General features: G+C 49.7%; 1 protein-coding gene across 2 annotated transcripts in view; it reads left to right on the forward strand.

Annotated features, from left to right (window-relative positions):
* Positions 1-12499, forward strand: part of tektl1 (tektin like 1) — a 111283-nt gene extending 98784 nt beyond the window's left edge. For both annotated transcript variants that reach the window (XM_072475368.1, XM_072475367.1), the window contains exons 6-8: positions 1045-1140; positions 5997-6110; positions 12212-12499. In XM_072475368.1, coding sequence (XP_072331469.1) covers positions 1045-1140; positions 5997-6110; positions 12212-12412 — 411 coding nt within the window. In that variant the 3' untranslated portion in view covers positions 12413-12499. The remainder of the gene's footprint in view (positions 1-1044; positions 1141-5996; positions 6111-12211) is intronic.
* The last annotated feature ends 307 nt before the right edge of the window (positions 12500-12806 follow it).

A 12806-nucleotide genomic window follows, 5' to 3' on the forward strand; every position in this document is an offset into this window, starting at 1 on the left:
GACGACTTGGACACCTTCACTAATGGTTCCAGCGTCGTGCACCAGGCTCTCCACTGCGGTCGCCACCCTAGCAGTGTTGACCTCGGTGCCACGCAATGCCGGAGACATCTCCTGCGCCCGTAGCCTCTGGGACTCCTCCAATCGTCTATGGGCCTGCTGGAGTAATACTGACATCTCTCTCTGAACGTCCCGGCTGCTCCCTTTCGTCTCCATCAGCTCCGGGTAACCCTGTTCCATAGGCTGAGCATCAGGCTGGGACTCAGCTGGGTCCTGGGATCCAGCAGATCTCTGACTGTTGTCTCGCCTGGGGGATCCTGCCTCCACCTGATGTACATTATCATCAGTGTGATGCTGACCAGATTGTGCCACCGAAGCCTGTCCACTAACATGTCCCACCGAGGTGTGTGTATATCTGCTCTGGTGGATGCCAGCTGTGCCGCGACTATTACAGTGGCATCCTCGGAGCTCTCCTCCGAGGTGTTCTCCTGGGAGGCAGGAGAGTGGTTTGTGTGATGGTTGAGGGGTAAACATTAGCCAGGACGCTGCGAGATCTTCCTTGCAGCCCATCAAAATAGTGCCATCGGATCTTTTAGGTTCACCTGAGTGGGCAGATTGAACTGAAGCCTGATGTTTCACTCAAAAGAGGGTATGGCCAATAATATAGGACTCCTTCTGGCAGTGCCAGACCCCTATTATGTACTCAGAGGAAAGGGGACTTGTGTCCATAGCCTTCTTACTCAGAGGTGAGAGAGAAGAACATCAATTGGTCTCTGATGGTGGGTGATGTGGCAGAGAGGTTGACACACTGTGATGTAGTCTATGCACCTACCAGTCTAAAGCAGTGTATCCTTAACCTATCAGAATCAGCACCACTTCTTCTAGTAAACACGAGCTGAGAGCGAAACTAAGATGACCATTATTTCTCGGATGGCGCGCACTGGCTGTATCTTGTTCATTGTTTTTTAGAAAATATTTTATGCAAGGCATTTTCACATAACACAACATCAGAAATCTTGTTCATTTTTGCATCATTCTCCCTTTCAGCAACACATGGAAGTCAGCGCTGGGGAGACGAGAGCCGCCATTTACCGAACTCAGCGCTGGTACGATGAGATGGAATTGTCAAGCGGCGTAATTCTGGTAGGTAGGAGGCGGCGCCAGCCTTTGGGAATCCTGCAGAGGCGGTGAGTTCAGGAGGTGGGTAAAATCTGACCCCGGAAAGTCACCATGGCCAGGACACCCGCTAAAGGAATCGTGGGCCTGGGTGTCGCAGTTCAGTGACCGCGCCCCTCCCCCGCCCTCCCAGATGACTCGTGCCCTCTGATCAAATTGCTGCCCTCTGAATGCAGAGGCTTATTTTTCAATGTAAATTAGTGCCTCCCGCACTCAGGGTTTGTGACCCAGTTTAATCGGAGACGTCAGCTATTGATCAGAGACGAAGCAACCGGACTTCCACTCATCAATTCTGTCTTTGGCCTTAAGGAGTGGCTGTTACTGTCCTTGAACACCTGATCAAAAATGGCCTCTTTGAGTGAGTGTTATCATGTCCCTACCTCTCTCTGATCTTCACAATGAAAATTCTTTCCAGTAGGATGTACTGGATTTTAATTATTGTTTAAAATGTGTTTGTGGGTCATAAGCATCGCTGGCTTGCCCAGCATTTGTTGCCCATCCCTCATTGTCCTTGGGAAGGTGGTGGTGAGCCGCCTTCTTGAGTCCCGGCAATCCATGTGGTGCAAGTGTTATGATCCCAGCTTATGTGACGACTGTGTGGAGTTTGCATGTTCTCCCCGTGTGTGCGTGGGTTTCCTCCGGGTGCTCCGGTTTCCTCCCACAGTCCAAAGATGTGCAGGTTAGATGGATTGGCCATGCTAAAATTGCCCCTTAGTGTCCAGGAATGTGCGGGTTAGGTGGGGTCACAGGGATAGGGTGGGGTGGGCGGGCCTGGGTAGGGTGCCTTTCAGAAGGTAGGTGCAGGCTTGATGGACTGAATGGCCTCCTTTTGCACTTTGGGATTCTATGATTCTATGGGCAATTCAGATCCCAAAGGGGAACCTGGCTGGATAGATCCTAACTTTTATTATTTGTTTAGAGCAGTGTTCTTCAAACTTTTTTTCCGGGGACCCATTTTTACCAACCGGCCGACCTTCGTGACCCAACCCGGCCGACCTTCGTGACCCACGCCGGCCGACCTTCGTGACCCACGCCGGCCGACCTGCGCGACCCGACATTTTCTCTTACCTTTTTTTATTGCTGACAAAAATGGAGGAAATGATTTTGGATCCCTTTGGCCCTCGTACGCGCTCCTCCAATGGAACCTGTTGGATGAAGGTGAGGCCTTCCGGTGTCGAAATGTATGGAGTCTCCATCTGTCCAAAGTTCTGAATTTTTTTCCTGTAAAATTTTATCAAATTAAACCCCCCCGAACTTGTAAAAAAAAAGCATAAAATAAATTTTAAAAAGTAATAAAACTTGTATAAAAAATAAAGTGAATTAAATAAATGAATAAAAACCACGACAGAACTTGTAAAACAAAAAGCTGCAACCATTAAAAACAATAGTAGCTGCACTGTGCATGCGTGCCCGATTATCGGCACGCATGCGCCTGTGCGATCATCGTGCGCGCTTGTGCAATGCGGCCAATTTTTTTTTTAAACATGTCGCGGCCGCTTGCAGCCGGTGTTATGAAAAGCCGACTGCTGCGTGGGGATTTGCACGATCGGGAGCGCCGCGGACAATGGCTCCGCGACCCTCCCGACACCTGCCCGCGACCCACCCGCGGGTCGCGCCCCCGACTTTGAAGAACACTGGTTTAGAGACATGGACGAACAGAGTCACAGGGCTGCCAATTAACTTTTAATAAAATAATAAAACAGTTATTACACAAGAAAAGATAAACTGTAGCACACTACTCCTTCATCCCAGCTATACCTTTACAGATGTACACAGATTTGTAAGGATAACGCAAGTTATCAAATCTATCTTACACTCTCATGTTCTCAGTAAGTACACAGTCCCTGTAAACCAATAGGCAAAATGCGATGAGACACACCACACTCTTGAGACCATTGAGTAGAGTCCCAACCTATTTAAGCTTTGCTCAGAAGACATCCAAAACAACTTCTGTGGATTTCTCATCAAATCCCCCCAGACTTGTCACGTTGTGAGCCAACTGGTCTCACTGGAACTCTGACTTTCACACGACCCCACTCTCAAAGAACACACTTTGTAATCTTCTCCCACACAAGGCATTCGCTCTTATGCCTTCACCAAGGATCCACATCCAGGATTTCAACCTCTCCCTCCAGTATTCCTCGGCCCGGGAACACCTTGTGCATTCAAGGTTCCACGCAATCTCTCAGGGACCCAGCCACAACAACAGACCACAGGCTGTATTATCGTGTCAGCCACCTTCGGATCACCTCGGCTTCTCGCTAGCTGACTTTAAATCTGCTTTGTGCAGCTTTCTCTTTAATTCAGAGCACTTGCTCTGCTCTTTTTTATTTTAACTTCACTCAAGAGAACCTGATACCTTTAGCAGGTCTCCTAGAATCCATCTTCCTCTATCCCATTCCCTAATTTCTAGAACTTTCTGCAACCTGTAACCAGTGGAGTTCCAAAGGGATCAGTGCTGTGATTGCATGTTTCCGATATATATTGGTGATTCGGAGAAAGGAAGCGAATGCACTGTAGCCAAATTTGCAGACGATACAATAATAGTTGGAAATGAAAGTTACGAGAGGGATACAGACAGGTATTGAGAGGCTAAGTAAATGGGCAAAAAGGACGGCAAATGGAGTATAATGTGGGAAAATGTGAAGTTGTTCATTTTGGAAGGGAGAACAAAAGAACAGAGCATTAATTAAATGGAGAAAAACTGCAGACAGCTACAACAAAAAGGGACTCGGGGGAGCAGGGGGGGCGGCGGGGAGGTACTTGTGCATGGAACACAGAAAGCTGGCACACGGGTGCAGCAGGGAATCAGGAAGGTTAATGGAATGTTGGCCCTTATTTGAAGGGGGTTGGAGTATAAGAGTCGGGAACTCTTGCTGCAGCTGTACAAGGTACTGGTGAGACCACGGGCGAGATTCTCCGACCCCCCCGCCGGGTCGGAGAATCGCCAGGGGCTGGCGTGAATCCCGCCCCCGCCGGTTGCCGAATTCCCCGGCACCGGATATTCGGCGGGGGCGGGAAACGCGCCGCGCCGGTTGACGGGCCCCCCCCCCGGCGATTCTCCGGCCCGGATGGGCCGAAGTCCCGCTGCTAGAATGCCTGTCCCGCCGGCGTAGATTAAACCACCTCTCTTACCAGCGGGACAAGGCGGCGCGGGTGGACTCCAGGGTCCTGGGGGGGGCGCGGGGCGATCTGGCCCCGGGGGGTGCCCTCGCGGTGGCCTGGCCCGCGATCGGGGCCCACCGATCCGCGGGCGGGCCTGTGACGTGGGGGCACTCTTTTCCTTCCACCTTCGCCACGGTCTCCACCATGGCAGAGGCGGAAGAGACTCCCTCCACTGCGCATGCGCGTGGATGCTGTGAGCGGCCGCTGACGCTCCCGCGCATGCGCCGCCCGGCAATGTCATTTCCGCGCCAGCTGGCGGGGCACCGAAGGCCTTTCCCGTCAGCTGGCGGGGCAGAAATCAGTCAGGCGCGGGCCTAGCCCCTCAAGGTTAGGGCTCGGCCGGTCAAGATGCGGAGGATTCCGCACCTTTGGGGCGGCGCGATGCCGGACTGATTTGCACCGTTTTTGGCGCCGGTCGGCGGACATCGCGCCAATTACGGAGAATTTCACCCCACATCTGGAGCATTGCGAGTAGTTTTGTTCCCCTTGTTTAAAGAAAGATATTATTTCATTGGAGGCAGTTTAGAGAAGGTTCAGTGGGATGATCCCCGGTATGGAGGGATTATCATCTGAGCAAAGGTTAAACAGGCTGGAATTTAGAGGTGATCTCATTGAAACATACAGGATTCTTAAGGGGTTTGACAGGATAAATAGTGACAAAATGTTTCCCCTCGGGGGAGAGTCTAGGACCAGAGGGCATAGTCTCAGAATAAAGGGGTGCCAATTTAAGACTGAGATGAAGAGGAATTTCTTCTCTCAGAGGACTTTAAGTCTTTGTAACTCCTTGTCACAGAGAATGGGGGCAGAGTCCTTGTGTATATTTAAGGCTGAGATAGATAGATTATTGATCAGTAAGGGAATCAAGGGTTCTGGGGAAAGGGCAGGAAAGTGGACATGAGGAATGTCGGATCAGCCATGATCCTATTGAATGACGGTGCAGGTTTGATGTGCCAAATGGCCTAGTCCTGTTCCTATTTCTTATATTCTTAGTTTCTGGGACTTGCTTTCTGCCCCTTTGTATTGTCTTGCCAATTTCTGGGCAATGCTTCTTGCCTCTGGGGTACTTGGTACAAAACAGAAAACTGAAGTGCTTCTGCTTTTCAATGAGTCTCTGGTTGCTCAGCAACAGCTTCATATTTTTGAACCCTACAATTGCGTTTACGTCATAAAACCTTCATTATAATGCAGGCAAAGTTTAAAGTGAAACTAAACCAGAGACTCGTTGGCACCTTAGTTTAACATGAGGCTAAACTGAATTTTTAACCCTTTCTTAACACATAAATACAGAAACACGAATTAGGCTTAAACGTCTACCTTATTCTTAACGCACATAATACAAATATAAATTACGTAAAGAATCTTAATTTCCTAACACAAGGTACACTCACAGTCCTGTTAGGAAGGGAGTTCCAGGACCTTTGACTCTGGAACAAGGAACGGCGATATGGTCCCAAGTCAGGATGGTGCGTGACTTTGGAGGTGGTGCTGTTCCCATACACTCATAACAAAGTGGTGTCACTTCTGCGGCTAAGTGGTTGCAGTCATGGGTTAGGATCTAAGATCAGCAACAGGAACCCGGCTGACTTCACGTCTCCTTAATTCCTTCAGGTCACTTGGAATTAATGTTCGGTTTTTCCCCCCCCCCCATTGTTCTTTAGGGCCCAGAGAGCAGCAAGTACCTCACCACACGTGAACGTCTAGACAGACCCCTGGTGAAGGTTTACCAACGTCACCCAGCGACCCAACTTCCTGAGGCAGCGACTCTTGTCAAGGTGGGTTTGCAGTGCAGTGGGAAACCGGAACTCTCTTCCCTGATCAGAAAAATCTGCCAGGGTCAGTGAGGGTCAACCGAGAACAGCCAAAACCTGAGAGTGTTGCATTTTTGTTCGGCAAACCTATTGTGGGAACTAATGCAGAAAGTGGGGGATAGTTCCAGGATGCACCGTGATCGAATTGAACAGTGAACCAGTCACAAGGGGCTCACGTAAGTGGAGATCGCACATTAGGTGGCTCCTGCTGGAGTCTTTGTTTTTTGGGTGTTTATGCCTGGTCTCAGGGGTACTTTTCAGATCAGCTGGTGTGGGAAGTCATAAGGAGTTGGGGGAATGACAAAGTCCCAGAAAAACGGTCTTGGAAAGAAGGGGCGAGCGAAAGTCTGTCGGCGAGTGTTGCTGTGAGTCCTGCGGGAGGAAAGATGGCGGGGGCTAATTTGTCGGGTGCGGCTGTTCCCGTCACAGTTGAAACTCTGACTGAGGTGGTGTCAGTGGAGTTTGGAAGGCTGTTCGCTAAACATTTGGAGATGCTTCGGAGAGAGATGACGGTTTCGCTTAAGGAGTAGGTGGGGGAGGCGATTGTATTGACGAAGACGTCGGCCGAGGTGCGGGGGCAAGGGGAGAAGATGAAGGGGATGGAGGATGTATTGTCACAACATAGCGACCAGTTCATCTTTTATTTAAAAAATGTATTTTATTACAAACATGTATCAAAACAGGTTACAGCAAATAAACACCCCGGGAAACATACTTCCCAACAATCAACTATACAGTCTGTACAGATTTTCCCCCTTTTTCACCCCCCCCCTCCCCCACAACGAACAGCCCCTCAAACATGGTAACTCCCACCCCTTTAATTCTACCCTGTACCTAGCCCATCCCAGATGGCACCTTTCTCTGCCCATGACCATTTCATCTCTCACCCCCTGCCACGTCGCAACAACCTCCTCGCCCCCCCCCCCTTTCTCCCCTCTCAGCCCCCACTTCCCCTACCCCTGGCCACCCCTCTCGGCCTTCTCCCCCACCACCTCACTTCCGTTCACCAGCATAACCTGTTAGCTCAGCAGCCCCTGCCCAAAGACACCTGCCAATGACCTCCCCTTCCCCCTTCCACTCCTCAGCTCAAGGAGGCAGGCTCCCTGTTGACTTTACCCTCTCCCACCCAAACAAAGACTTCTCCTGAACTCCAGGCAGCCTTCTCCAAAAGCAAACAAACAAATGTTAAACGTAGACAGTCCCAGAAAACAGGAGGGGGAACGGGAACATCCATCCCCACATAAATGTTCCACCCCTTACAATCCCAACAGTAAACAGCAAACCCCCCCTGAAAAAAAGGCGAAAATCCCCCAATCCCTACCTCCACTTCAAACATGCTCCCAACCATTGGAAAGTGCCACCCCCCTAGTTCCCAAGCATTGTCCGCTCAGTTCTCACCCAGTTTATGCTCCTTAATGAAGTCTTCGGCTTCTGGGGTCTTGAAATAATACTCCCGGCCTCCGAACGTCACCCATAATTTCTCTGAGTAGAGCACCCCAAACCTGACCTGCTGCCGGTACAGCACCGCCTTGGCCTTGTTGAAGCTTGCCTGTCGCTTTGCCAACACGCCTCCAATGTCCTGATACATTCGGACGCTATTCCCCTTCCAGTCGCAGGTACGCTTCCCCCTGGCCCACTGCAGAATCTTTTCTTTCTCTTCAAATTTGTGGAGCCTCACTATCACCGCCCGTGGCACCTCCCCGGATCTAGACTTCTGCCTCAGGTACCTATACATTCGGTCCACTTTAGGAGCCTTATCTAGCTCCCCTTCTGCCACCAGCCCCGCCAGCATCTTCGAGACGTACCCTGTGGCACTCACACCTTTCACTCCCTTCAGGCAGGCCCACTATTCGCAGGTTCTGCCTTTTCGAGTCATTCTCCTGCTCCTCCACCTTTGCCTTCAACGTTTTACAGAGGTCTCCTAGGAGCCCCACCTCCGCTTCCAGTCACCACACGATCGCTGTGGTCTGAGATCACTCCTTCAATCTCCCGAATCTCAGACCCCTGAACCTCCAAACACTTCTCCACCCGCTCCAGAGAACTCTTCAGGGGTGCCACCACGTCTTCAATGGCCTTTGCGCGATCTTCCCGCATTTGTTCCCTCTGCTGCTGGAATTCAGCTTTAATAAAGGCCATCAAGTCAAGTTGAAGCCTTCCAGCTTGCATCAGCCCTCCCCCTCCCACCTGCATGCTTAAAGTGGCTTTTGCTGTTTGCTGCAGCACAAACTTGTTCCAACTTTCCAGCCAAATCCCTCACTGTTTTCTGCCGGGTCTGGTAACCAGCAGACATACCACTCCCGGGGAAAAGTACTCCTCCAACATTCACCCATGTCTTTTCATCAAAATTACACCCAGTATTGGTTAAAAAGAGCTCTTTTCTGTGACTTTGAGCAGGAGCTGCCCTGTATGTGACCACTCCGGAAGTCCTCCATGGCGCACCCCGGAAGTTGACCAATGGAGGATGGCAGAGGTCAATAAAGGGCTCAGAGCCAAGGTGGAGGGCCTGGAGAATGGGTCGATGAGACAACATTTGAGGTTCATTGGGGTCTGCCTGTGGGGGTGCCCTCCCCAAGTCCTCAACCTTTTTGTTTAATCATAAATTAAGTTGCTTGAATAAAGTGTTTTTGCGAAGATGTTCGCTGAATTGGGCAGCACGGTAGCACAGTGGTTAGCACAGTTGCTTCACAGCTCCAGGGTCCCAGGTTCGATTCCCGGCTTGGGTCACTGTCTGTGTGGAGTTTGCATGTTCTCCCCGTGTCTGCGTGGGTTTCCTCCGGGTGCTCCGGTTTCCTCCCACAGTCCAAAGATGTGCGGGTTAGGTGGATTGGCCATGCTAAATTGCCCTTAGTGTCCAAAAAGGTTAAATGGGGTTACTAGGTTACAGAGATAGGGTGGAGGCGTGGGCTTGGGTGGGGCTCTTCCCAAGGACCGGTGCAGACCCGATGAGCAGAATGGCCTTCAGCACTGTAAATTCTATGATTTTATGATGATTCTATGAATTGATGGGGGAGCTGGACAGGGTGCATCGGTCGCTAGGCCTCTTGAATTTAATGTCTTATTATTGGGCAGCGAATGCAGAGAAGGTCCAGGGATGGAATAGGGAGGTGGGGGCTTTGTGGATAAGGTTGAAGGTGGGCTCATGTAGGGTGTCGGGGTTGCGGCGTTGGCAATGGCACCGCTCCTGATGCCTCGACTTTGTGCACAGGGTTGGGGCTAACACAGCTGAAGGTGGTGTACAGGTGCACCTCAAAAAATCAAGGATGAGCCGGCTGTTTGAGGGGATGGACGATGTCGGTAAGCGATGTGGGTGGGTTCCTGCGAACCATGTTCATGTGTTTTGTTCCTTCCGAAGCTGGAAAGGTTTTGGAGGACGATGTTCAGCACCATCTGGAGAGTCTTACATGTGGGTGTGGAGCCCGGTCTCCTAGAAGCCGTGTCAGACCGGCCCGAGCTGCCGACGGGTGCGGGGGCAGATGTTTTAGCATTCGCCTCGCTGATTGCTCACAGGTGGATCTTGTTGGGGGGGGCGGGAGGTCAGCTTCTCCACCCTGGTGCCTCGGTGTGGCGGGGGCGACTGATGGAGTTTTTAGCCCTGGAGAAGGTGAAGCTTGCTATAAGGGGGGGCGAGTGGCAGGTTCTACAAAAGTTGAGGATTGTTCATTTTGCAATTTGGAGAGTTGGTTACCGTTGACTGCTGAGGGAGGGGTGGGGAGTGGAAGGGAGGGAGGTGGAGGTTTGGGTGAGTGGGGGATTTAATGTGTTGGACGGGTTTTGTCACTGTTATAAATTGTAAAAATGTTGAAAATTTGGAATAAAAATACTTTAAAAAAAAAACAAGGGGCTGAACAATGTCCTCCTGTTCCGATTGTTGGGCCATTAACTTGATTGAGTCTTTTATTTTTTAAACAGGTGACAAAGAAAATTGATGAGGGAAGGGCTGTAGACGTAGTTTCTCCGGACTTTAGTAAGATGTTTGACAAGGTCCCACATGGCAGACTGCTACAAAAACTAAAAACACATGGGATTTGGGGTGGGCTGGCTAGATGGATACAGAACTGGCTTCGTTATAGAAGACAGAGAGTAGCGGTGGAAGGTGTTTTTCAGAATGGAGATCTGGAGCTAGTGGTGTTCCACAGGGATCAGTGTTGGGATCTGTTGTTTGTAGTATACATAAATGATCTGGAGGAAAATGTGGGTGGTCTGATTAGTAAGTTTGCGGATGACACAAAGATTGGCAGAGTTACTGGTAGTGCCGAGGTTGTCAAAGGAAACAACAGGATATAGATAGATTGGAGACTTGGACACAGAAAAGGCAGATGGTGTTTAATCCGGGCAAATGCAAGGTGGTGCATTTTGGAGGATCAAATCTAGGTATGAATTATACTGTAAATGGCAGAACCCTTTGAACATTAACATACAGAGGGATCTGGGTGTGCAGGTCCACAGTTCCCTAAAAGTGGCAACACAGGTGGCCAAGGTGATTAAGAAGTAATATGGCATGTTTGTCTTCATCAGCCGGGGCATTGAATACAGGAGTTGGGAAATCATGTTGCAGCTATATTAGGCTGCATTTGGAGTATTGCACGCAGTTCTGGTCACCACATTATCAGAAAGAGGTGGAAGCTTTGGAGAGAGTGCAAAGAAGGTTCACCAGGATGTTTACTGGTCTCGAAGATGTTGGCTATGAGGAGAGGTTGAATAAACTAGGATTGTTTTCACTGGAAAGATGGAGGCTGAGGGGAGACCTGATAGTGATCTACAAAATTGTGAGAGGCATAGACAGGGTGCATAGTCAGAGGATGTTTCCAAGGGTGGAAGTGTCAATTACAAGGGGGAACAGATACAAGGTGAGAGGGGGTAAGTTTCAGGGAGATGTACAGGGTAAACTTTTCACGCAGAGTGTGATGGGTGGCTGGAACATGCTGCCAGAGGATGTGGTGGAAGCAGGCAGATTAGCGACATTTAAGAGGCATCTGAATGGATAAGTGAATAGGGAGGAAATAGAGGGATACGGACCGAGTAAGGGCAGAAGGTTTTTTTTAGTTAGATATAGATCGGCAGAGGCTTGTGATGCACGATCAATTGCACAAAGACGAGAGCTGAATACAACTGAGGCTTTATTACACTAAGATGTGTGGCCTCCTACAGCAGCTGGCGAAATGGCTGCTGTATGGGGAGCACACATATTTATACTCCGCCTACTGGGCGGAGCCAGCAGGCAGGGACTATCCCCGTACCTGTAGTACAGGGCCTTACCACACATCTCCTAATATATACAACAGTGGTCATTACCACAGCTTGGAGGGCCGGAGGGCCTGTTCCTGTGCTGTACTTGTCTTTATTCTTTGTAAAGATGAAAATCCAGTTTACTCTGTGCAGCGAAGGTTCACCAGACTGATTCCCGGGATGGCAGGATTGTCTTATGAGGAGGGATTGGGTCGGCCGGCACTGTATTCACTGGAATTTGGAATGAGACGAATGAGAGGGAACCTAATTTAAATGTATAAAATTCTGACGGGGCTGGACAGACTGGAAGCAGGGATGTTGTTTCCTCTGGCTGTGGGGAGGGTCTAGAACCCAGGGTCACAGTCTCAGGATACATGGTGGGTCATTTAGGACTGAGATGAGGAGAAATCTCTTCACTCGGAGGGTGCTGAACGTGTGGAATTCTCTAGCACAGAAGGCTGTGCAGGCCAAGTCACTGAATGTATTTAAGGAGGAGATAGGTATATTTCTCGACTTTAAAGGCATCATGGAGTATTGGGAGAGTGTGGGAGTATGGCATCGAGATATAGGATCAGACATGATCGCATTGGCGAAGCAGGGCCAAATGACCTATTTTCTAACATGGAATGTGCTAGAAACGGTGGCAGAAGCAGAATCTGTAATAGCCTTTGAAAGAGTACAGATGAGATTGAGATGAATTAAAAGAGAAAAATGGTGAGGCTGGGAAGGGGGGGGATAGCGTGGATGTTGAGTGAGGGAAGCTTTCTCTTTAACCCAATTGATTTTGTTTTATCTCACTGCACCTCTCCCCACCCTGCAACCCCATTGCCCCAATCTAGGGTATCGGAGTGCTAAACGAAGCAATGGCGGAAACCAGTCGCAACATTACAATGTTGAAGATGGCAAGAAAGCGACTGGATGAGAACATTCAGGACAAGAAATCGGGGTATCGTGTGGATGCGGGGATAGTTCGATTCCGCCGGCTGAAAGCACCGGGGAGGATAATTATAGATGAGTCGAAGCCACTGGGTGGCAACTAAATGGAGGACTTGGGAAAGATATTGATATCCATTTTACGTGTGTGATATCATTTTTATGGGCAATAAATAAAACATTTGAACCATTCATACTTTTTGCCACAATTCACTTCTGTTCTATCAACTAGGTTAGATTTTCCTAACAGACAAAGTTTGCGAGCTACAGATAGCGTGTGTCCCCTCACTCACACACAGGCCTGCATTCGTTTAGTTGAAAGCCACAGGTCTGTCCCTCACCCGAAGAGCAGTATTTGCAAGGCTGAGCATTTTTTCCTCTTGCGTTTTTATCCTGGCTCATTGCACTGTTGCCATTCGTGACTCGATTGATCACTGCGTAAAAACACTCTTTAGAAGTGAGGTGATCAAACTCAGGAAAGGACTGGACAGAGTAGATAGA

This window comes from Scyliorhinus torazame, chromosome 14 (assembly GCF_047496885.1).
Source record: "Scyliorhinus torazame isolate Kashiwa2021f chromosome 14, sScyTor2.1, whole genome shotgun sequence".
NCBI lineage: Eukaryota > Metazoa > Chordata > Chondrichthyes > Carcharhiniformes > Scyliorhinidae > Scyliorhinus > Scyliorhinus torazame.